The sequence below is a fragment of the Rhinolophus sinicus genome, chromosome 18 (assembly GCF_057876585.1).
Source record: "Rhinolophus sinicus isolate RSI-liver-muscle chromosome 18, RSI-T2T, whole genome shotgun sequence".
NCBI lineage: Eukaryota > Metazoa > Chordata > Mammalia > Chiroptera > Rhinolophidae > Rhinolophus > Rhinolophus sinicus.
The window spans coordinates 22,696,797-22,723,583 of record NC_142518.1 but is presented as its reverse complement, the minus strand read 5'-3'; the positions used below and the strand labels follow the sequence as shown (position 1 = coordinate 22,723,583).

The following is a 26,787-nucleotide window of genomic DNA, read 5'->3' as shown; positions in this document are numbered from 1 at the left end:
GTGTGCTATACATTATATCCCTGTGACTTATTTCTATAACTGGTAGTTAGTACTTCTTAATCCCTTCACCTTTTTCATCCATCACCCCACCTCCTTCCTTTCTGGCAAACATCAGTTTGTTCTGGTTTATTTTGAGTTTGTTTCTGTTTAATTTTGTTTGTTCATTTGTTTTGTTTTGTAGATTCCACATGTAAATGAAATAAAATGGTATATGTCTTTCTCTGTCTGACTTATTTCATTCTAGGTCCATCCATGTTGTCACAAATGGCAAAACTTCATTCTTTTTTATTGCTGAATAATATTCCATTATATATGTACTGCATCTTCTTTATCCATTCATCTGTCGATGGACATGTGGGTTGCTTCCGTATCTTGGCTACTATAAATAGTGCTGCACTGAACACAGGGGTGCATGTATGTTTTCAAATTAATGTTTTCAATTTCTTTGGCTAAATACCCAGAAATTGGGGATTGCTGAGTTATATGGCAATTCTATTTTTAATTTTTTTGAAAAATCTCCATACTATTTTACATAGTGGCTGCACCAATTTTACATTCCCACCGACGGAGCACAAGGGTTCCCTTTTCTGCATATCTTAGCCAAAACTTCTTACCATGTTTCCCTGAAAATAAGACCGGGTCTTATATTAATTTTTGCTCCAAGAGACACATTAGGGCTTATGTTCTGGGGATGTCATCCTGAAAAATCATGCTAGGACTTATTTTCCGGTTAGGTCTTATTTTCGGGGAAACACGGTAGTTGTCATTTTTGGTAATAGCCATTTAACAGGTGTGAGGTGATTATCTCCTTGTGGTTTCCAATTACATTTCCCTGATGATTAGTGATGTTGAGCATCTTTATATATGTCTATTGGTCATTTGTATGTCTTCTTTGGAGAAATGTTTGTTCAGGTCCTCTGCTATTTAAAACAAAAAAAAAAGCTTTTATTTATTTTAAGTGTGTTTTTCCAGGACCCATCAGCTCCAAGTCAAGTAGTTGTTTCAAAGTAGTTGTAGAGGGTGCAGCTCACAGTGGCCCATGTGGGGATTGAACTGGCAACATTGTTAAGAGCTTGCACTCTAACCAACTGAGCTAAGCAGCCCGCCCCTCCTCTGTTATTTTTCAGTCAGATTGTTTGTTTGTTTGTCTAATGTTGAATTGTATGAGTTCTTCATATATTTTAGATATTAACTCCTTATCAGATGTATTATTGGCAAATGCCTTCTCCCATTCAGTAGGTTACCTTTTTGTTTTCCTTCATGGTGTGAAAGCTTTTAGTTTGATGTAGTTCCATTTATTTTTGCTTTTATTACCTTTGCTCTAGGAGATATATCCAAAAAAATATTGCTAAGACCTGTCTGTATCAAAGAGTTTACTGCCTATGTTTTCTTCTATATATTATGGCTTGAGGCCTTATATTTAAGTCTTTAATCCATTTTGAAGTTGTTTGTTTATGTTGTAAGAAAGTGGTTGTTTCTTTTTTTTTTTTTTTGCAGGTAGCTGTCTAGTTTTCCCCACACCATTTATTGAAGAGACTGTCCTTACTCTTTGTATATTCTTGCCTCCTTTGTCATAGATTAATTGACCATAAAAACATGGTTTTATTTCTGGGTTCTATATTCTGTTTCATTGAACCATGTGCCTGTTTTTGTGCCAGTACCATACTGTTTTGATTACTGTACCTTTATAGTATAGTTTGAAATCTAGGAGTGTGATACCTCCCCCTTTGTTCTTTTTGTTATTACTAGTTTAAGGTGTACAAAACAACATAGCGATTAGACATTTACACACCTCACAAAGTGATAACCCCACCAAGTCTCCTACCCATCTGATATCATACATGGTTATTACAATACCACTGACTATGTTCCCTATACTATATTTTACATCCTGTGACTATGTATTTTTTTAAAATTATAGTTGACATTCAATATTATTTTATATTAGTTTCAGATGTACAGCATAGTGGTTAGGCATTTATATAATTTATGACGTGATCCCGCCAATAAGTCTAGTACCCATCTGACGCTATGTATAGATTTAAAATTTTTTAAACTAGATTCCCCATACTGAACTTCACATCCCCATGACTATTTTGTAACTACCAATTTGTACTTCTTAATCCCTTCACCTTTTTCACCCATCCCCCCAACCCGCCTCCCTTCTAGCAACCATCAGTTTGTTCTCTGTATCTATGAGTCTATTTCTGTTTTGTTCGTCTGTTTATTCTGTTCTTTAGATTCCACATATAAGTGAGATCATATAGTGTTTGTCTTTCTCAGTCTGACTTATTTCACTTAACATAATACTCTCTAGGTACATCCATGTTGTTGCAAATGGTAAGATTTCATCCTTTCCTGAGGCAGAGTAATACTCCATTGTATAAATATACCACAGTTTCTTTATCCAGTCATCTATTGATGGGCATTTCGGTTGTTTCCATATTTTGGCTATTGTGAATAGCACTGCAGTAAACATAGGGGTACATATATCTTTTCGAATTAGTGTTTTGGATTTCCACCCAGAAGTGGAATTACTGAGTCATAAGGTACTTCTATTTTTAATTTTTTGAAGAACCTCCATACTGTTTTCCATAGTGGCTGCACCAGTTTGCAATCCCACCAATGGTGCACAAAGGTTCCCTTTTCTTTACATCCTTGCCAACACTTGTTTGTTGATTTATTGATGATGGCCATTCTGACAAGTGCTAGTTGATACCTGATTGTGGATTTTATTTGCATCTCTCTGATGGTTAATGCCTATTGGCCATCTGTATGTCCTTTGGAGAAATGTCTATGCAGGTCCTCTGCCATTTGTTAATTGGATTGTTTGGGGTTTTTTTTGGTGTTTAGTTATGAGTTTTCTATAAATTTTGGAGATTAACCCCTTATCAGATGGATCATTGGCAAATGTCTTCTCCCATCCAGGAGGATGTCTTTTCATTTTGTTGATGGTTTCCTTTGCTGTGTAAAAACTTTAGTTTGATGTATTCCCATTTGTTTATTTTTTTCTGTTGTTTCCCTTGCCTGAGGAGATATATCAGTAAAAATATCACTAAGAGCAATGTCAGAGAGTTTACTGCCTATATTTTCTTCTAGAAGTTTTATGGTTTCAGGTCTTACATTTACGTCTTTAATCAATTTTGAGTTTATTCTTGTGTATGGAGTAAGTTTCATTTTTTTGCATGTATCTGTCCAGTTTTCCCAGCATTACTTACTGAATAGACTGTCTTTAACCCATTGTATATTCTTGCTTCCTTTTGCCATAGATTAAATGACCATAGCTGCATGGGTTTATTTCTGGGCTTTCTATTCTGTTCCATTGATATATGTATCTGTTTTCATGCCAATACCATGCTGTGTTGATGACTGTGGAATTGCAGTATAGTTTTTCTTTTATTTTTTTTAAAGATTTTACGGGGGAAAGGAAACACAACTTTATTGGGGAACAGTGTGTACTTCCAGGACTTTTTCCAAGTCAAGTTGTTGTCCTTTCAATCTTAGTTGTGGAGGGCTCAGCTCAGCTCCAGGTCCAGTTGCTGTTGTTAGTTGCAGGGGGCACAGCCCACCATCCCTAGCGGAGTTGGAGTTGAACTAGCAACCTTATGGTTGAGAGCCCACTGGCCCATGTGGGAATCGAACCAGCAGCCTTCGACATTAGGAGCACGGAGCTCCAACTGCCTCAGCCACCGGGCAGGCCCCTGCAGTATAGTTTCATATCAGGTAGTGTGATACCTCCAGCTTTGTTCTTCTTTCTCAAGACTACTTTGGGTATTTGGGTCTTTTGTGGTTCCATCAAATTTGGGGATTATTTGTTCTAGTTCTATGGAAAATGCTATTGGTATTTTGATAGGAATTGCATTCAATCTGTAGATTTTTTTGGGTAGGATTGACATTTTAATGATGATACTAATTCTTTCAACCCATGAGCATGGTATATCTTATCATGTATTTGTGTCTTCAATTTTAGGTTGTCCAATTTCTTGGCATATACTTGTTTGTAGTATTCTCTTATAATCCTTTGTATTTCTGTGGTGTCAGTTGTCACTTTCATTTCTGAATTTATTTATTTGGGCCCTCTTGTTTTCTTGATGAGTCTGGCTAAAGGTTTATCAATTTTGTTTATCTTTTCAAAGAACCAGCTCTTAGTTTTATTGATCTTTTATATTGTACTTTTAGTCTCTATTTCATTTATTTCTTTTTTTTTTTTTTTAAAGATTTTTATTGGGGAAGGGGAACAGGACTTTATTGGGGAACAGTGTGTACTTGCAGGCCTTTTTTTTTCCAAGTCAAGTTGTTGTCCTTTCAATCTTAGTTGTGGAGGGTGCCGTTCAGCTTCAAGTTTTTGTCCTTTCAATCTTAGTTGTGGAGGATGCAGCTCAGCTCCATGTCCAGTTGCCGTTTCTAGTTGCAGGGGGCACACCCCACCATCCCTTGCGGGAGTCGAACCGGCAACCTTGTGGTTGAGAGGACACACTCCAACCAACTGAGTCATCTGAGCCATCCGGGAGCTCAGCGGCAGCTCAGCTCAAGGTGCTGTGTTCAATCTTAGTTGCAGGGGGCGGAGCCCACCATCGCTTGCGGGATTCGAGGAGTTGAACCAGCAGCTTTGTGGTTGTGAGCCCACTGGCCCATGTGGGAATCGAACCGGCAGCCTTCGGAGTTAGGAGCATGGAGCTCTAACCGCCTGAGCCACTGGGCCGGCCCCTCATTTATTTCTGCTCTCATCTTTATTATGGCCTTCCTTCCATTAGGTTGGTGCAAAAGTAATTGCGGTTTTTGCAGTTATTTTTAACCTTTTAAACCGCAATTACTTTTGCACCAGCCTAATACTTATTATGGGCTTTGTTTGTTCCTTTACTAGTTCCTTTAGGTGTAGGTTAGATTATTTATTCAATAATTTTCTGGTTTTTTGACATAGGCCTATGTAACTATGGATTTCCCTCTTGGAACTGCTTTTGCTGTGTCTCATAGATCTTGGATCATTGTCTTTCCATTTTCGTTTGTCTTAAGATATTTTTTATTTTCTCCTTGATTTCTTCAGTATTCCATTGATTGGTTGGTAGGATGTTGTTTAACCTCTACGTGTTTGTGTTTTTCTAGTTGTCTTTTACTAACTGATTTTTAGTTTTATACCATTGTGACCAGAGAAGATGCTTCTTGATATGTTTCAATCTTCCTAAATTTATTGAGACTTGTTTTGTAGCCTAATGTGTGGTGTATCTTGGAAAATGTTCTATGTGCACTTGAAAACGAATATGTTTTCTGCTGTTTGGGGGTGGAATAGTCTGTAAATATTTAAGTGAATCTGGTTAAGGCATTATTTAAAGCCACTGTTGCCTTGTTGATTTTCTGTCTGGGTGAGATCTCCATTGCTATAACTGGGTGTTAAAGTTCTCTACTATTATTGTATTACGGTCAATGTTTCTCTTTATGTCTGTTAATATTTGCTTTATATATTTGTGTGCTCCCATGTTGGATGTGTAGATGTTTACAAGTATTATATTCTCTTGTTGGATTGATCCCTTTATCATTATGTAATGCTCTTATTTGTTTCATGTTAAAGCCTTTGTTTTAAATTCTATTTTGTCTGATATAAATACGTATTGCTATCCCAACTTTCTTAACATGTCCATTTACATGAAATACCTTCTTATATCCCTTCACTTTCAGTCTAGGTGTATCATTCAATCTGAAGAGTGTCTTGTATGCAGTGTATGTATGGGTTTTGTTTGTTTATTCACTCAGCCACCCTCTGTCTTTAGATTGGAGCATTTAGTCCATGTACATTTAAAGTATAATTATTGATAGGAATATAGTTATTGCCATTTTATTATTGTTTTCCAGTTGTTTTTGTAGTTTTCCCCGTTCCTTTTTTCTCTCTCACTCTTCTCTTGCACATTGATGACTTTCTTTGGTGATTTCTTTGGATTCCTTTTTCTTTATTTTTTTGTGTACCTATCATAGGTTTTCAGTTTGTGGTTACCATGAGATTGTTATAACAATCTATGCTTATAGCTGTCTATTTTAAGTTGAGGGTCACTTAAGTTAAAACGCATTCTAAAAGCACTACAACTTTTACTCAGCCCCCCATGTTTATGTTAGTGATATCATATTTTATATCTTTTTTTGTGTGTGTATACCTTATTTTTTTTATACCTTAACTTATTATTGTAGTTACGCATGGTCTTACTGTTTTTGTCTTTTAACCTTCACACTAGCTTTGCAATCAGTCGATCAACTACTTTCACTAAATATTTGCCTTTATCAGTGAAATTTTTTTCTTTCCTATATTTTCTTATTTTCAGTTTTGGCATTTTCATTTCCACTTACAGAAATCCCTTCACCATTTCTTGTAGTACTGGTTTAGTAGTGATGCACTCCTTTAGCTTTTACTTGTTTGGGAAACTCTCCTTCAATTCTGAATGATAACCTTGCTGGGTACAGTAATCTTGGTTGTAGGTTTTTTCCTTTCATCGTTTTCAATATTTCCTGCCATTCCCTTCTGGCCTACAAAATTTCTGCTGAAAAATCAGCTGATAAACTTAGGGGAGCTCCCTTGTAGGTAACTGCGTTTCTCTTACTGCTTTTAAGATTCTTTGTCTTTAACATTTGGCATTTTAATTATGATGTGTCTTGGTATGGGCCTCTTTGGGTTCATCTTGTTTTAGAATCTGCGCTTCCTAGAATTGTATGCCTGTTTCCTTCACCCCTTTAGGGAAGTTTTCTATCATTTCTTCAAATAGGTTTTCAATCCCTTGCTCTCTTTCTTCTGTTACCCATATAATGCGAATGTTGGTATGCTTGGTGTTGTCCTAGAGGTCTTCCTTCTATCCTCATTTAAAAAAATTTCTTGCTGCTCTGATTGGGTGATTTCCACTACCTTGTATTCCAACTCGCTGACTCCTCTTCTGCATCATCTACTTTGCTGTTGATTTCCTCTAAGGTATTTGTATTTCAGTTATTGTGTTCTTTAGTTCTGATTGGTTCTTTTTTTATATTTTCTGTCTCTTTGTTCAACTTCTCACTGGGTTAATGTATTGTTTTCCCAAGTTCATTGAGCATTCTTATAACTCATGTTTTGATCTCTGTTTCTGCTAGATTGCTTCTCTCCATTTCATTTAGTTCTTTTTCTGGGTCTTGTTCTTTTACTTGGAAAATATTCCTGTGTCTCCTCATTTTGACTGCCTCTCTGTGTTTTTGTGTTTTAGGTATATCTGCTATATCTCCTAGTCTTGAAACAGTAGCCATTTGTAGAAGGTGTCCTGTGGGACCCAGTGGCACAATCCCTTTGATTACCAATGTCAGCTGCTCCAAGGGTGTCCTCTGTATGGGTTGCATGTGCCCTCTTGTTGTAGTTTGGCTGCAGTTGCTTCGGACGTGCCAGTGGGTGGGGTTGACCCTCAGACTGGTGTAAGGACTGACCACAACTGCTGTAGACAATCTGATGTGTAGGGGCCTGTGCTATGGAGCAGTAGTTGCTTTTTTGTGGGGCTCTGGTGCTAGCTGAGGCTGCCTATCAGGTGAATCAGTTGTGGCTCTGCTTGGGAGGGGATCCATTTCAGGCCTAGGCTGGGTGCTGCTTGTGTTGGGCTTGGGGCAGTGGCTGGGTAATAGGTATGATGGGAGCCAAAGCCAGCTGCCATTTGTGCCAGATGTGTGGCTGCTTGGAAAAGGCTGCACTGCAAGCTAAGGCTGGCTACCCCTTGTGTTAGGCTTGGGGCCACTTGGTAGGAGCTCCAATAGAAGCTGAGGCTGGCCATCACCTGTGCTAAGCATGGGGGCACTTGGAAAATGCAGTGGTGTGAGCTTGGAAAATGCAATGGCGTGAGCCGAGACTGACTGCCACATGTGTGGGAGGTCTGAAACCTTTTGAAAGAGGCTCCAGCTGGGATGAGAAGGTTGGGTGGGGCAAATGGTATTAGCCAGGTTAATGGAGAGTGACAGATTTGGCACCTGCCTGAGCCTGGCCAGCCAGGTGGAAGGACAGCACAACAAAGGAAACAAAGGAATAATTGCTCCTGCCAGTGCTTTCATCCCTAGACAGAGTTCCCACAGATCCCTGCCCCTCCAGCCCTCACCCTCAAGCTAGACAATTTCATTCCTCCCTGTACGACCCAGGCACTTCTCAAACTGCTGCCTTTGCACTGTAGCTTGGAACAAGTGTTTGTGCTTGAGCCCTTTCAGAGCAGTGTCTTGGTCTCCCACGGCCCTTCCTCTCTTGTGCACATAATCCCTGTTGGTTTTTAGAACCAGGTATCATGGGGACTCCTCTCCTGGCACAGGTTTCCCAGGCTGGGGAGCCCAGTGTGGGGCTTGAACCCCTTGCTCCTCAGGCTGAGTCATTCCTCGCATTTGTGGGTGTGGGGCCTGACCAGAACGCATCCCTCTTCTGCCTACCTGTTTCAACATGGCTTCTTCTTTATATCCTTAGTTTTAGGAATTCTGTGCAGCTAGACTTCAGGTGGTTCTCAGTGATGGTTGATCTATATTTAGTTGTAATTTTGCTGTGTTTGTGGAAGAAGGTGAGTTCAGAATCTCCTTATGCTGCCATATTGACCCTGCTTCTGGAACTTATTTTTTTATAGGAGTTTTATTGAGCGATAATTTACATGCCGTATAATTCACCCATTTAAAGTGTATAATTCACTGGTTATAAGGATAGTCACAGTTGCATGACCATAATCATGCATTCCATTTTAGAACAGCTTCTTCACCCCAAAAAGAAAACCCATACCCGTTTCAGTCATTCTCCATATCTCCCAAAACAACGCCACCTGAGTCCTGGATTATCACTGATCTGCTTTTTGTTTATGGATTTGCTTATTTTGGACATTTCATATAAATGAATCATACAATAGGAGATCTTTTGTAACTGGCTTCTTTCACGTAGCATAATGTTTTAAAGAATAACTGTGTTGTAACATGGATTCATACATTCTTTTTTATTACTGAATGCTATTCCCTCATATGGATAGACCACATTTTTTTAATCCATTCAGCAGTTGGTGGACCTTTGGATTGTTTTCACTTACTGGCTATTATGGATAATGCTGCCATGAACATTCGTGTACAACTACTGAGGCTTATTTTAAAGAAAGGATTCTGTAGTTTTTGTCGTTGTACTAGAGGAGGCCATAGGATCAGATATGGCAAGAGTGTATAGCAGTGTGTGCCAGGAAGTAAAAAAAAATAGGCCATCAAGATGAACTTTCTGGGAGTATTTAAGGCCAAGTCTAACTACTCATGAGGGACTCAAGCCAGGACACGCAAAGCTTAAAATTGTGATTCTCCTAGAGACTGTTATGGCTTTTTGCTGACCACAGACAATGGAAGTTTGATATTTTACTGTATTTGTCTGAAACTTGAAACACTCTTTACCCAATGGTACCATTCCTGGGGACTAGACTTCCTCACATTTAAAACCTCTCCAATCCTAGTGTACTTTTTGAGTGGTGAAGACTTAGCTACTGTCATTTTTGTCTTGGGTTTGATTTGTCTGCCTTATTTCCAGGTATAACAGGATTTCTTATGAATTCTTCTCTTCTTGCATTGAACTTTTGATTAATACACATACTCTATAGACAATGTCAGGAATTTGTGAAAAATATCTCAGTAGTTGAAGATACACTAAAGCTAATTAATATTGTTTGATTCTATCTCTCGGAATTTGCGCATCATATAGTCCACGTGTCAAGGGCATATCCCCAACGTAGAGTACATCTAGATACATTAACCCTGTAGACTTGGTCCAAATATTTTATTACAACAGTAATCTACAGGCATAATTTGATGATTCTGTCATATGCCCAGCAGAGTTGGTTCAATCTTAGGAAATCTCATCCTAGTGATCTGGATTCAGTGGTTTCATTTTGTACAGACTATGGACAATATACAGTAATTTCCAAATTCTCTTTTTTTTCTAATTTATTTTTTAAATTTATTGGGGTGACAATTGTTAGTAAAACTACATAGATTTCAGGCATACAATTCTGTATTACATCATCTATAAATCCCATTGTGTGTTCACCACCCAAGTAATTTCCAAATTCAAAGGAATCTCTAACAATGACTGGAGGGCTAGAACTCAAGTATATATACAGAGAGCAAATATTGAATGATGAATCAGTTTTTGAGCACTATATATGTGTATTTTCTGCCAAGCTCAATAAGGCTTAGTAGATTGCTGTTTTAAATGATAATTTAAGTGCTTTCTTTTGACAGGAAGTTTTCAGCACATCTGAGTTTCCAAATCTAAAAAGTTCAGACTGTATAGAGAAAGACGTAAGAACAACAATAATAATAACCAACATTTATTGAACACATTAGACGGCTGGGCATGGTTCTAAGAAAGTTGTACATATGGAATATAGACCATACCGGCTCATTAATCTTTCTGTTGGAGTGAGTGCTCACGTCAGTTTTGTAGCCTCAGCAGGTGGCAGAGTCTAGTTGTGAATCAAGGTCTCTCTGACTCCAAAACCATGCTCTCAAACCTTCTTATAAATCCCTCCTCTGCTATAGGTGGTAAAAGACACACAAAGGGCAATGTGCCAAGAAAGTTATCTTATTTTTCTTTACATGCTTCAACATCTCTTCTAAAATGCATATATCACATTATTATGCAATCCCAGTAAGGATTACATGATTTATAGAACATTTTTCTATTGAGCAAATTTCAGTAGGAAAGGAGTTAGAATTAAGAGCTGTGAATGCATGCGGGGACAGTGTTAAGAGAAAAAGAGTAGAAACAAGAGCCTGGGGGAGTCCTGACAGTTTTACTGTTTTGCTTAAGGCAGACCTAAAATATGCATGCTTTTACTTTCCACCCTGTGAGCCTCTCCTTATTTAACACTGGTAATGCCAAAGCACATTGATGTCTTTTTCCATCTAGTTTAGGGGTAGTTTTGACTTTGTGTTTGATAAAATTTTACAGTATAGCTTTAAATATTTTTATGATAATCGAAAAGGCTCTGTGCAATTTCCAGTTTTTAAAATGCATCATGCTTGCAAAATTTGTCTTTTTCTCTTTTTAGAAATTGCTAATTTGCTAGATTCATAGTTGCTGTAATAGTGCCATATGATTTACTCCATTTGCTTGAATCCAGATTGGTGGATATGATTTAGGTGCTTTTAATATTGGATGAAGGTAAAGCTTGATTTCTCTGGGCCTATTCTTTTCGATACAGACCTTTGTAGTTGTTCCCACTTTGTGAAACAGACCCTGCGTGTGCTCATGCTTTGGTGTAATACTGTTCAAAAGCCATTCCTCAGTGGAAAGTGACCTTTAATTCTTTATTTCAAAAATACCATTGTACAACTGTATAATTACACATAGTAGGGAAGTTCCATTTAAAGAATAGATGACCTACGTTGAAAACACTTGGCCTCTGTAAATTAATGGAACCTACACAAAGATTGTTGTAATGCTCTTTATCATAACTAGCATTTAGTTAGCAATGATTGCTAGAGGGGCCAGGAGATTTCATGTTTTCAGCAGATAGAGGTTAGGGCAATGTGATTCATCTCCTATATGCTTTACTTGGTTAGGAAATTTTTAAAATGTGATTTTGTATCTAGACAACCACGTTTATACACTTGATGACATAAAATTAATCAGCTACATCTACATAGTTGTAGAATGGAGGGATCTTTTAAAGCTCTACGGAGAATAAGAAATTAATAATGGATGGGAGACCTTTTTTTTTTTTTTTTTGGATGACTAGATGCAAGAAGAAATTGTGGTGACAGAAGCCATGTGCAATGAATTTGAATTAGTGTTCTTTAGGGAGCTACCAGAGAAATATAATTTACAAGATAATCAAGAACGTAAATAGATTCTCTGTGGAGTCGTTGTCTGATCACTGACATACTCATCTGTATTGAAATGATTCCATATACATTCTAATAATTAGAGAATCAGTAGGGATGAGATGTACATGTATAACTTCAAGAAAAGCAAAATATATATCAGTAATAACATAAATTGACAGCCAGCTGATAAAATGAGTAAATTGTGTATTTGTGCGTAAGCTTTAAAACAACTTACCTTGGAACAGTGGTCAGTGTCTCATTGATCTTTTCTGGGAACGATGCCCCCTATGTGCTTTATAAATACTGCATCCAAAAGCTCTGTCAGGATATACATTTAAAGGTGTTGGCATAGAGGTTTTTAAATGGAAGAAGGTGGCGTAAGGGCTAAGTGGCTTTATTTCTGAGCTCCTGACAAAAATATGCCCTAACACAGCTCTGTCACCATGACCACATTTATTAGGAAACATTTATTAAAAGTTATGTCTAATTCAACTCCTTGAATAGCAATTGTCTTAATAATCTTCATGAAAATTTGTAAATAGCTTTAGACTCAAATCAAAGAACTTTGTATTTTACTTGGTTTCTGGCCAAGATACCTTTTTTGAGCTATTTCTGGCTTTTCAAACCTTTGGCATGACAGCTTGTCCTGCCTCAGAGATTTGGGAGGGATAAACTAGACCCTCACAATCAAATTTGTTATTGAGCTTAATAGAAGGCTTATGTATGTCACATATTTAAGAGAAAGGCACTTGTTTGGCTCATTTAATCCTGTCCTGCTGAATTTAGTTTGAATAAATACTGAGGGAACCTCGATCATACATCTACAAAATCAATGTGTCCTGGCCGCCTTCTGATTAAGATAACATTAGCTCTTGCTTTAAGACATCTTCCTCTGCTCCTACCATGTATCCAATGGTAGATAATACATGAGGTGAAACAAAAACGGAAGAGACATAGCTGGGCTTTAAAACAAGATGCACATCTCCGTGGACCACAAATGGAAAAAACAAACAAACAAAAAACAACACCTCAGGGCATAGTGAGCCGTGTGTGGAGCATAGTGGGGCTTACAGCTCCTGCTATAATAACAGAGATTACAATTCTCTTCACAAGGTGGGGACCCAGAGCCAGCCATTTGAGATCAGGGCCTTGCAAAAACACACGTGAAGGGACACATCCACGTGCACACTTACACTGGAAAGGAAATTGGCAAAAAGAGCAGTTTGGACTGCTGCAGGAGACCACAGCTTAGATGCGGCCATGGACCTAATGTGTAGAGCCTGGAGAAGAGGTGAGGAGTGCAGCCGGGAAGAACATCAGAACCTTGATACTACCACCTGAACCGTGCTGCCTGGTGATGGAATTTTCGATAATTACACTCACTTCACTGTGGGAGCTGCAAACTACCAGTGTAAGATCTAGCTCTCATAGACTAGACTAGAGGCCTTTGAGTGGTAGATGGGAACAGCCACAAAACCACTTTCTGGAGATAAGGTGAGTTTAGCAGGAGAGGAAAATACACACACTGCATTATTTAATGTGTCTTCAAACCAAAATCCAAAACACATAAAGGGGTAAGATAATCCCTCCAAACTGATCATCAAAAGATGAATTAAGCCCAGATGAAAGTAAACTGACAGAACAGTGTACCAAGGATTGCTAGCAAGTACATTTAGGATGCTCAAAAACATAAATAAGGAAACACCATTTATTAAAAAATAACAAGAAGCTAAGAAACAGATGGATCTGAAAAAAGCATCTTTGGAAATAAAAACTATCATCAATGAAGCTACTAAAGTCCATAGAGAGGATAAATTCTAGACTTGACCCAGTCAGAGAAGATAAGTGAATTAAAAGATGAGTCTGAGGACTTGACTATACATAGCACTAAGAGAAACTGATAAGACATATAAATGAGCAATGAAAAGAGATGGGGAATTGACCACAAGGCTCTAAAATATACTTAATAGAAGTTTCAGAAAATGGAGGAAATGGCAGAGAAGCAATGTTTGAAGCTATAGTAGCTGAAAATCTTCCAGAACTGAAGAAGAATGTGAGTTTTTAAGGAAATGGTCTCCCAGGAGAAATTTCAAACATCTGGGAAGGGAAAAAAGGCTCTGCTTAGGAGCAATTGGTATTCTTTACAGCTCAGCTCTGGGAAGCCCTGGCTGATTCAAATGACCTTTTCTGTTTGTCACTGGAAAACATAAAAACAGAAATGTAATGTGTTGTATATACTAAATCATGTTTTCTGAACAAAGTCACTTGTAAAGAACTGATTAAAGGAGAGCTCTGTGGACAACTAAACCCAGAGGATCAAGATACCAAGGAAGACCTTTCTAGAAAATGTCAGTACCTTTGTGAAAAATAGGTGGCAAGATAGTCATCGTTTGTTTTTAGAATAGTACAACAGTGTTTTCAAAAAGAAGATTGTGGATGACCCAATCTGGTAGAAAGAAGTATCCTGAATAGGATTCTACATAAAAAAATGTTACCAGTTGGGACATTTCAATGAAGGTGGATTTCTTTTAGTGAATACTACAAGGGGGTGGGGGGGAATAGAAGATAGTTCCTATCAAGTGAAACTTTGTGAACATTGATTGGATGCTGCTTCAAGTTCACAGAAACATTTAGATGATTGTCAGTGAAGAGGTCCAAAAATTTGATTTAATTCATGTGGATGACTACATGCATTGGTTCACACCCAGAGGACCGTTGTGCAGAATCTGGCTGAGGGTAAACTTATTTTGATCAATCTCTTATTACTGCTTTGTCAAATCAGATTGCTATGAAACAAACTATACATGCAACTATTCTTGAAGATGTAGCAGATTGATTTCAATCAAGATAGATAGGAGATTATATTCCTGTAGACAAAAAAAGATCATATATTTATTTCCTACATGACTTTAAATTCCTAGAAAACTTGTAATGGTAAGTACAGGGTACAGTTTAAAAAAAAAAAAAAAAAAAAAAAGAATAGATTGGATTTTATGTCTTCTTCAATGTGAAGATCCAGCATTCAGAATCTGAGCAATTTGGAAGACATGCTGTCCCCTGTGGAACATTCATTCCAGGTGTGGAACAACAGAAAATATTTCCCTAACAGGAAACCTGGTCATGAGCTTTTCTTACTCTCAAACTGGACAATGGGAAAACTCTCCTTGCCTCAGTTGAATCTCGTCTTTTCTCATAGGTATAGATCTCCCACATTTGTGGATAGGAAGTTCTCTCACTTGATGAAATATCACCTGTGAACAACAGAAATCTGTCATCATCTGTTGGTATTGTAACTGGAAGAAATCAAAGACTTCTAATCAGTCACCAAGTACCAAATGTATTATCAGCAATTCTAAAGCAAGAAGGAAATTTATAACCCTAAATGTCTTAAAAAACATAAAAATTAAAAATAAATGATTTAAGGGGGTGGCCGGTTAGCACAGTCAGTTAGAGCGCGGTGCTGGTAGCACCAAGGTTGCCGGTTCAATCCCTGCATGAGCCACTCCTCCTTAAAAACAATAAAATTAAATGATTTAAGCATTCAACCTGAAAAGCTAGATGAAAAAGCACAGTAAATCACACATTAATAATGCACATGAAATGAGGTTCGAAGAAGTGAGGAGCTTCACCACATTCCTGGATAACATGAAGTCTGTTCTTACCATTTTAATTGATAAATTCGATGTAATTCCAATCCCAAATTTCGCCACGAATTTTCATAGGAAAATGTGACACTAAAATCATGGGCAAGATGAAAGGGATCAGAAGAGCCGAGACAATGTTAAGGCAGAACAGTGTGGGAAGACCTACCAGACACCAGTGTATTTAAAGCTGTGTTGAGGCCTCTGCATGGGAAGGGAGCATACAAAGAAACCAACGGCATTGAATAGAGAGGTCAGAAACATACTTACGTATTTATGGACACTTGATGTATTGCTGAGGTACCACTAGAAATCAGTGGGGGGAAAGAACTATACAATGAATGAGGCTGGCTTAATAAGTTAGCTATGGGGGAAAGTAAAAGTAGATATGTTGATACCCAGCACAAAAGATTCTGGGTAAATTAAAGTTCTAAGTGTGAAGAACAAAAATTTTAAATTTTAAAATGTAAGTGTCAGGAAGAATTTCTTAAGCAAAACATAAAAAGCAGCAAACATGGGGGAGTACATTAAAATGTAAGTTTTTTATACAAGAGGATGCCATGAACCAAGGTAAAGGTAAGCGACACTAAGATACACGTAGGAGATAATATTTGTGAATGTAGCTGGCAAAGAAATAAGTATCAAGAATATATCCAGAACTTGAATAAGAACAAGGCAATCCAGTGGGGAAATGAGTAAAGGAAACATGAAAAGCCAATTAACACAAAAATTCAGCCTCACCAGGAATGAGGGATGTGCAAATTAAAATGTACCCATCCGATTCAGCAGATTCGAGTGACACCAAGTGTTTGGTGAAGATGTGGCCTAACGGAAAACTTTGTTCACTACCTTTAAGAGAGCAAATTGGTCAAACCACTTAGGAGAGCAATTTGATGATATGTAGCAATGTTAAAGATGTTGTTAGAACCCAACAATTCCACATCTAGATGTGTTCTATAAAGGATCTTTTAAACAGGTACCCAAGAAGACAGGTAGAAGGAAGTTCATTGCATCTTTGTAGTTGTGAAAAGTTGGAAACTTAAAATGTCTACTGACAGGAGAATGTTGTTGGCATATTCAAGCAGCAAAATAATACCTTAGCGCACTTAAAATCATGAACCATTACGTATCGGCACAGATAAATCTCCAAAATGGTGTTGAAGGCAAAAAAAAAAAGCTACTCGAATGGTATGTACATACTTAAAGTTCTGAAACATAAAGTTAAGAACGTGCAAAATAATGCTATTGGATTGAATTACATGAAGCAGCCATTTTGTTGGTTAAAAAAACAGCCGAATAGCAGCATCTTTATTAAGTTCAACGTAATATTTGTGGATACAGTGTTGTGGACCTGGAATTCAGGATGGTATTATCTCCTTGGGGGTGATGGTGAGGATGGTGGTATTGAGCAGGGTACGTGGGGGAGCTTCAGCTTGAACTGTCATTATTGTGTGTCTTCCAAAATCTGTTGGAGAAAATATGGCAAATGTTACATATATTAATTAAAGCACTGTGCTGGGTACACATGGGTACACTTTTACTATGTTCCTATATACATTGATGTTGAAAATATTTGATGATTTTTTTTAAGCAAACCAGTGTTGATAGAGGTATAAAAATTGTAACCTCATGGCATTATAAAGAAGTATTTACAAAATGATTAAATCCTTTGCTGCTTACTTATCTGAACATAGCATTCATAAGGCTTTTAGTATAAAATAAAAGGTTGAAAAGCATCTCCCCTCACACGCCGGGCAGACACTTCCAATTTTATTTTGTTTTTGTAGCACTGCTAATCGTCATCATAAAAGCCATTCATTAAGTGCCTCTCTTTTGCTTGCTATTGTGTTTGGTGGTGGTCATCTCTGCCATTTTATGTGAAATCTGGTGATGACATTGACATTCAACTTACTTTGATTTTTCTTCTTTTTTTCCTTTTTCTTTTTTTGCTTTTTAAAAAAATTCTTGGATGCCAACAGAAATCTGCAAGCAGAATATGATCGTCTAAAGCAGCAGCATGAACACAAAGGCCTGTCTCCACTGCCGTCCCCTCCTGAAATGATGCCCACCTCTCCCCAGAGTCCCCGGGATGCTGAGCTCATTGCTGAGGCCAAGCTACTGCGTCAACACAAAGGCCGCCTAGAAGCCAGGATGCAAATCCTGGAAGACCACAATAAACAGCTGGAGTCCCAGTTACACAGGCTAAGGCAGCTGCTGGAGCAAGTGAGGCCCACATCTCTACCACGGGACATTTATAACAATTCACTTTTCCCTTCAACACAACTAAACAAAACTCAGAGTCCTTTTTAGAGTTGCAACAAGCATCAATTTGTTGAGCATCTCGTATATGCCTAGCCTAGCAAAGTCTAGATAACAAAGGCTATGAGTAGGAAAACTAGTGTGTTTATTAATATTTGTTCAACATTGTTTCCTACACAAATACTTTGTATTGGACTGATTCAAAATTCATCTTTAAAATGTATCAGAAGGTTTCCATTCGTTTTCTAAAAGGGAAAGTTTCACCTCTTAGAATGGAACTCTCTTTTTTGCAATTAGTCTTATTTTCTGGTAACCTTTTTTTTCTTTTTCTAATCCCTAAAATGTAATTTTTCAAGCATCCGTTGAAAACCTAGCAAGAGGCTGCATTGTAGTAGGCCCTACCTGCCCATGGTCCTGGCTTTCTGGGAATTTTAAATTTTGAGATATGTTCTTTCCATCTTGCTGCTTAATACTTCGCAAAAATATGAATTCTCCGCTATGTTTTTGTAGTTCCACATGGTTTCACCATCCCACATGACCTCAATCTTTCAGCTATTTGGTCTAATGGTTTTATATATCTTACTCCACTGCAGCTGTAACTTTTTTCCCAAACATATAAGGGGGCACAATGCAAATACAAAGACAGTATCTGTGGATCTCATCAATAGTGAAATTTTTCAAATTTAACAATCTTTGGGAGGTTTCTAACTAGGAAAGTTCATAATTTCTGAGTCCTGAGTGTCTATAGAATAGTTTTATACTTATATATTTGAGTGTTTACTATGAAAAATAATAATCTTGTTTTCTTCTGGATGCCTTAGCCCCAAGCAGAGGCCAAGGTGAATGGTACAACGGTCTCCTCTCCTTCTACCTCTCTTCAGAGGTCAGACAGCAGTCAGCCTATGCTGCTCCGGGTGGTTGGCAGTCAAACTTCAGAATCCATGGGTAAGTGTCTGTCTTAGTGCCTCCTGGATTTTGTTATCGCTCTCTTTTTTTTTTTTTGACCAAAAAAATTTGCTTTATTTCTGTGAGCCTTAGTTTCCCCATCTGTAAAATGGGAGATAATTCTAATTCTACCCCTACTTACAAAATTATACCTATACATACACACACAAACACATATGTGTGTATCTGTGTATACATGTGCATACATACGTATATACATAATGTGTATATTATACACAGAGGGTGCCCCCAAGAATGTATACAGATTTTTTTATTAGTTTCAGGTGTACAAAACAATGTAATAGACATTTATCATTTATATCCTGCACATAGTGACAACCCCCCTCCCCATCCACTACCCCTCTGACATCGCACACAGCCATTACATTTCCACTGTCTCTATTCCTTGTGCTGTACAGCCACTTCCTGGAACTATATATATGTATATATATAAATAAAATTGTAGTTGACATTCATTATTGTTCAACTTCAGCTTCAGGTGTACAGTGCAGTGATCAGGCATCTACATCATCCCTGAGGTGGTCCCCTAATGGAACAAAAGTGTCCATCGGATACCCTACAAAATCTTTACAACATTATTGATTACATTCCCCAAACTGACTTTCATATCCCCATGGCCATCTTGTGGTTACCGATTGTGCTTTCTAATCCCCTCACCTTCCCGCTTATCCCCACCCGCCTCCCATCTAGCAACCCTCAGTTTTTTCTCTATGTCTCTGAGACTGTCTCTGATTAGTTCATTCATTTATTCTTTTCTTTAGATTCCACATATAAGTGAGATCATATGGTATTTGTCTTTCTCAGTCTGACTTATTTCACTTAACATAATTATTATCTCTTAAGGTCTGGAAATGGTGAATTGTTTGCTCAGAGGTCCAAATCAACAGCTAAATTATCTAATATCAGTTCTGGACAAGGCATTGTCAGAAATGCGTTATTAGCGGTACAAAGATGAATGACGTAGTCTTAGCCCTCAAAGGGCCAGCCATTCAATTTTTCAGAACAAGGCAGTGTGGTATTACAGTTTCATTCATTTCTGGAGACCGGAGAAGGCTTTGAATTGATATTTGTGCAGAGTTCCAAAGGATGGAGTAGGAACCAACTATGCTTTGAGGAAGGAATACATAACCCAAGATGTAAACATGAGGCCCTTGGGCCAAAGATGGGAAAGAGACAATGGTCCAGTTAATAGAAAGATAGGGCCCAGCCAGGAGGTGGGGGAAATAAAGCTGCAGAGGAAGCTTCAGGTCACATTATACTGATGGGAATGTTGGGCAGAGGCATCCGACTCATTTTGGTCAGTGTCAAGGGACCACTATAAATCATATACCAAGTAAGAAATATCTAAAAAGATACATTCTGGCAGCTGTATCTGGCCCAAAGTAAAACTTTTATAGGTAGAAAGACCAGTTAGGAGAAGTTAAAGGAGTTCTGAGGGCCTAAGCTTGAGAGAGATCAGTGATGGGATGGGAGGAGATGACTGTGAGCCTAGTCTTTGAAACTAGTGTATCCAGGCCCGGGGGACTGACTGACAAATGTGAGGAAAAGAAATGAAGGGAGAGGATTTGGTCGGAAGAAGGTAATGATCCTTTTGACTGTGAACATACTGTGTTTCAGGAACTGGCAGGTCTAAGTCATGTCCAGAAAGAAGTTAAAATACAGGTCTGTAACTGGTGTGAAACGGCACGCTGAAGAGATTGGAGAGTGAACTCCACAGAATTGATAGCTGACATGTTTGAGATGAGATATTAGGTTGGTGCAAAAGTAACTGCGGTTCTTGCAATTTTTTAACCTTTTAAACCACAGCTAATTTTGCACCAACCTAATACCGTGTTTCACCTAAAATAACGCCCAGCTGGACAATCAGCTCTAATGCATCTTTAGGAGGAAAAATTAATATAAGGCCGGGTTTTATATTACAGTAAAATAAGGCCATGTATTATATTTTATATTATATTATATTGTATTGTGTTATATTATATTATATTATATTATATTATATTATATTATATTACATTATATTATATTATATTATATTAAAGACCCGATCTTATGTTATAGTAAAATAAGACTGGGTCTTATATTAAATTTTGCTCCAAAAGACGTATTAGAGCTGATTGTCCAGCTAGGTCTTATTTTCGGGGAACAACGGTATGTAACAAAGGTGCTTGGATGCAGTGCCTTGGGGAAGACCTCTATGTGGATGATGTGGTGGTGAAGTAGTGGGGAACAGGGATAGGTTCAAGGAAGATGTGGGCAACAGGTCAAGTGCTGAAAAGAGTTCCAGGGAAGTGAAAATAAATCACAGCGAAAATCAGTTACATTGGATTATTGGAAACGCATTAGCCACTTCTGAGAAAGCATTTTTAGCTAAGAGAAGGGAAGTTGGAGAATCTGTCTTTTCAGTGACATAAAAGACCAGGTAATCTTGAAAATGAGTGCAGCTTAAGGAAAGTCAAGACATGTTTGGAACATTACCAAGTAACACTGAGGGCTTAGGTAAAAGATGACTATTGAGGAAATGGTCAGCGTGGTCTGGTGTCTGCCATTCTTCAGTAGTATTTTCTGCCTAGCACTCGGCTCTAAGCAAACGGGAGTTCATGAGGCATAAATGATAAAAGGTCAAAAGGAGTAAAGCATTTTGCAGTGGTAATGAACCTACACTGAAAGTGGCCATGACAGAGGTTGCCAGCCATGTGCTTATTGGTTTTTCCCACTATGCTAAGCTAGACAGTAGGTGGTTTTATGAAGGCCGCAAATATTTGGTCCATTTTCTTCATTTCTCCTCTCTTAAGGCCCAACATGAGTCAGCCCCATGCTCTATGCTTCCTTTTTCCCTGGGTCCCAAACTGGTTCTGCTTGGCCCTCCTGATCTTACCTCACAGAAAGAAAGAGACCTGGGTCTCCTTGAGCCCTCACGCTTAAAGCTCTGTAGCCTAGCATCAAGGTGTGTTGAGGAGTTCATTTTATACTTACGGTCTTCCATGAGGGTAGACTATAGAGAGGCCAAGTGCCTGACCAAAACTGATAGGATAAAAAGGAAGGGGAACATTATGTTAAGTGAAATAAGTCGGACAAAGAAAGACAAATACCATATGATCTCACTTATATGTGGAATCTAAAGAAAAGAATAAGTGAATGAACTAATCAGAGACAGTTTTGGAGACATAGAGGAAAAACTGAGGGTTGCTAGAGGGGCGGGGGGGTGGGGATAAGGGGGAAGGTGAGGGGATTAGAAAATAGTCGGTAACCACAAGGTGGCCACGGGGTTTTGAAAATTAATTTGGGGAACGTACAGAGGGATAGTGGATGGGGGGAGGGGGGTTCACACAGTGTGAGGGATATAAATGATAAACGTCTAAGTTTTGCTTTGTCTTGTGCACCTGAAACTAATTAAATAAAATAAAAAAGGAAGGGGCAAGGGTGTGAATGAGTTTTATGGTGGAAGATTAGGAAAATCTGAAAGTTGGGCATCATGGAAGTAAAATACGACTTTCAAGCAATGCCTACGTTGAAGATGTAGCTTCCCCGTGAGCTGTTGAAGATTGTACACTGAGGTCAGTGAGGGGTACGGTTCCTGGGGTTGATAAGGCCAGGGTTGCGGGGCTTACCAACATGGTGCTGAGGTCCTTATGAATCAAGATAGATATTAAGGAAGGTAGAGGAGGGCACTGAGGAGATGAGCATTTCTGAGGAAGGAGAGAATGTGGTGGAAGCAAATCTGATGAACTTCAAGAACCTTGAGCAGTGGGCAGAGGTATAGCCTCCAGAGATGTCAAACCTTGTAGGAAAGCCAGGTTTCAGTTCCTCTGTGAAGGGAGAGAAAAGGTTGTCATTGTTTTCCTGACTTTACCACACACACCTCAGTAATTTAGGGCAATCCCTGCATCAGATTCTTTCTCCACGTGAGATCTGAATATAGCTAATGCACTGTCAGGACTGTAAAAGATCACTCGGCATACGAAAAACTATCATATGCTTTTGAAAAGTCTGTGAATTCCCCCAAACAACTGACTTTCAGTACTTCTGCTGTTTCCTACTGCAGGGTTTTTCCTTTCTTTTTCAAGTAAGCGAAGCATGATGCTGAGTTGCATATTTTAGCAGTGAGATTCAGGGCTCTGAGTGCTTAGAAGCATTAATTATTGAGGCCCATCAACACTGGCAAAGAGGCAGCGTGCCCATCATAGCACCCAAAGTAAAGTACACGTGAGGCTGTGGCCCCAATGGTTTGTGGGGCAGAGAGAATTATGGCAGAACTGGATGCAAGCACAGAAACACTATATTCCAGTGGCTGAGATAGGCTAAGAGATATCTTGCTGATGTAAATTGGACAGGCTCTTGTTAAGTTTGTTCTCTGAAAGAAAAGACTGCATTCAAAGGAGATTTTTTTCCAGCTGTATAAGCCAATTTCATTTAAGAAGAAAAACCCGACCATCTCCTTGAAGAATGCACACAGGTATTTAAATAAGCACAGTGTGTATTCCTCATCTTTCACGGTCTGAGATGTGAAAAGGCTGGGATTTGCTGAACCGTATTCTGGAGAGAGAGTTGCATTCTTTAAACATACAATCCCAGTGACATTTGTAAAATGAAGTATGGGTGAAGTCATACTAGGTGTTCTAAGGAGTGGAATGCTTCCTCAAACCACGAAGTACTTACCACTGGTAAGTCTCTGTGTACCATGTGTGTTTATACATTTTATTTTTAACTGGCAGAGTGTCCTAATGGAAGCTTACATTCTATTGGAAAAGACAAAGAAATAGAAGTTAACTAAGTTAAGTTCTTTTGGCTTTCATGAGCTACACACACAGGAGCCTGTGAATTCCTAACAACTCCGTATGTCTCTCTAGCTTCTGATTTGGGACAATTTCAAATTTATGGCAGAATTGCAGTTAATTCAACATTTTGCCACATTTACTTTATTTATTTATTTATTTATTTATTTATTTATTTATTGTCACATCTATGTATAGCTTAGGTTAACATCTTTATACTACGTATATATGTATATATATATATATATATATATATATATATATATATATATATACACACACACACACATATATATATTTATGTTGCATATTTTATTTATGTGTGTGTATAGTTTGTGGATTTGTTTTTCACTGACCCATTTAAGGATTATGTTTCCTACATAATGACACTTTACCCCTAAGTCCTTCAACATGTATCCAAGGTGAAAGATAGTCTCTTATATAACTACAATAGAATTATCACACTCGGGAAATTAGCACTGATACAATACTGTTATCTAATATATAATTTAAATTCAAAGAGCCCCAATTCTGCCACTAATTTCTTGATAGCTTTTGACCTTTTTTCATTCAGGATCCAACAAAAGGTCATGCTGTGCATTTACTTACCATGTCTCTTTAGTCTAGAACGATTCCCCAGCCTCTCTACATTTTTTTGTGACACTGACATTCTAGAAGAGGTGAGACTGACCAGTTCTTTTGTAGAACGTTCCTCAGTTTGGATTTGCCTGCTTGAGAACTCATAATTGGATTCAAGTGAAATATTTGATGCCCAATTACCACATAGGTGATGTTGTATCTTTCTTAGTCATCACCTGAAGGCTTTCCTAAGATTCTCGCTCCATCCCCTTCACTCTCCCTGGGCACTCCTTCCATTCCTTGGCTTCTGCTATGTTGACGACCATAAATCCAAATTGCCAGACCTCTCTGTTGAGTGTCTTCTGGATAAAACCATGGATAAAAACGTAACCCAATCTGAAATCATGATCAACCTCCAGAATCTCTCTTCCAATTTAGGAAACTACACAGTCATTTCCCACATTTTTTTCCTTTACCTTTTTATTTTTTTGTTTCCTTAAAGTGTAATTGATGAAAAACAAAAAAGTTTCACACGATGAGCTTGGACCTATGTATACATCCCATGATACGATCACCAGAACCAGAGTAATAAACATATCTGTCACTTCAAAAACCAACCCTTTCCCTCCCTTCTATACCCAAGTCCTCCTACCACCACTTGAACCATCAATGGCAGTCTCTCTTACCTCTCTTAAAAAGAGAAAACTCTTCAGTTCAGTTGCCTCTGCCCAAATGTAGCCTTTATCATGTGATCAGCTAAATAGACAATATGAATTCTCTTCTAATTGGTTTCTCTGTTTTTGGTCCCTCGCCCTTTCCAAGCTATCTTCCAAATATTTCCAGTTACTCTCTTAACATTCAGATTATATATTATTCTTCTCCTTTAGTATTTTTGTGACTCCTGTTTGCCTACAGAATAAAGTCCGCACTCCTTGGCATGGTATTCAAAATCCACCATCCTCTCCAGCCCAGACTTTTCCTACCTTCAAGCATGATCCTGCTGTCTATTTGTAGACCCAGTGCTCGTCCACAAGTATCATGCTGTTGCATTGATCTATGCTGTCGGTCATCTCTGGCACAGTGTACACAGTGTTTTCTTAACCTGAAATATACCATCCTTTGTTTTCACTCAATTAGTCTTTTTGGGGAAGTTCATCTTGCGTTATACAGCTTAATCATGCATTCTATCTTGTTTTATGTATATATTCTGTTTTGTAGTTAGTTACTGGCATTTGTTTCTAGAACTTGAGCTCCTTAAGAGCTTTTTGAGTGACTATTTTAGAAATCAAGCACAATACATTCTTGTGGAGATATGGAACAATCCACACACTTAAGAAATTTAGCTGGAAGTTCTGGTTCAAGATAGCAACATAAGAGGATCCTGAACTCAACTCACCTCCTCCTATAGATACACTGGATCTAGCTACATACAAAACAATTCCCTCTGAAATAAATTCAGGAACTAGTCGAGTGACTCCTACAACATTGGGCAAAGGAGCAAAAAACCTACATCAAAATGGGTAGGAGAGGCTGAGACACAGTCTTGCTGTAAACCCCACCCTTGGCATGGCAACACACAACCAGGAAGAAACTCCAAGCTTCTCGCTAAGGAGTAAAAGGTTTGAACCCCAACGTTTAGACTTCCATCTGAAAGATGAGGCCCCAAAACATCTAGCTTTGGAGTCAACGGGGCTTGCATCCAAGAGATCCACAAAGTGATAGTCTAAGAGACAGTTCTTAAAGGGCTGACATGGACTTACCATGGGACTCACCATGGCTAACTCCCCAAGGCAGGGGCAGCAGACTGAAACACGGCCAGTCTTCCTATGAAAGAGGCCTGTTTGTTTATCTTAAAAGCTTTGGCCTGAGGAGCAGGCTTCTAGTTGAACACATATGTAGGGGCTGACTACAGTACTCTCCGGAGATGGGGAGGCTAGTGGGAGCCGTCTTCCTGCTCTCCTGCCTTGCTTCAGGTCACTGGTTATCAACTACAAAGGAGCTTGGGCACACATCCAGTGCTCAGGTTTTTGTGGCTGCCACCCAGAGGACATATCCCTGGTTAAGCTGGTTCTGGTGGCCATCAGGGCTTGCATTTATGGGTTCAATGGGATTGGTGGCAAACGACAATTTTTAAATGGTTATCCCTCCAGGGCTCCATGTAGAGGAGGCAGACAGAAACCCCCATCTCCCAGTCTTTCCCTAAAAGAGGTATATTTACATACTTTAAAAGCTGCTGCCCGAATGTTGGGCTTTTAATCACCTGGCATCTAGGTGCTGACTGAGATATTCCACTTTGGGACACTGACAGATCTTGGCACACTCTCAGTTACTGGGAACCACTGAGAATGAAGAAGGCAGCTTGGACTTTCACAGAGGTTTGAGAGACAACCAAGAGCTAGGGCAAAGTTGAAAGATAAGGTTCATCTCCTACATGAGACCATTCCTTAAAGACTAGGCGAGGTGGCTGTTTTATCTAATGCATAGAAACCAACAGAAAGAGTCAAGGAAAATGAAGAAATAGGAAATACATTCCAAATGAAAGAACAAGGTAAAACCTCAAAAAAGACCTTAAGTGATTTTCCCAATACAGAGTTCAAAATAATGCTTATAAAGATTCCCGTTGAGATCAGGAGAGCAATGCATGACTAAAGTGAAAATTTCAGTAAAGAGATAGAAAAATATAAGTATCAAGTATAAATCATAAAGTTGAAGAATGCAATAACTGCACTGAAGAATATACTACAAGGATTTCA

General features: G+C 38.5%; 1 protein-coding gene across 11 annotated transcripts in view; it reads left to right on the top strand.

The window, feature by feature from the left end:
- DMD (dystrophin) overlaps positions 1-26,787 on the top strand; it is a 2,122,179-nt gene that overhangs the window by 2,068,102 nt on the left and 27,290 nt on the right. For all 11 annotated transcript variants that reach the window (XM_074323910.2, XM_074323908.2, XM_074323912.2 and 8 more), the window contains 2 exons: positions 17,435-17,678; positions 18,536-18,659. In XM_074323910.2, the coding sequence (XP_074180011.2) occupies positions 17,435-17,678; positions 18,536-18,659 (368 nt within the window). The remainder of the gene's footprint in view (positions 1-17,434; positions 17,679-18,535; positions 18,660-26,787) is intronic.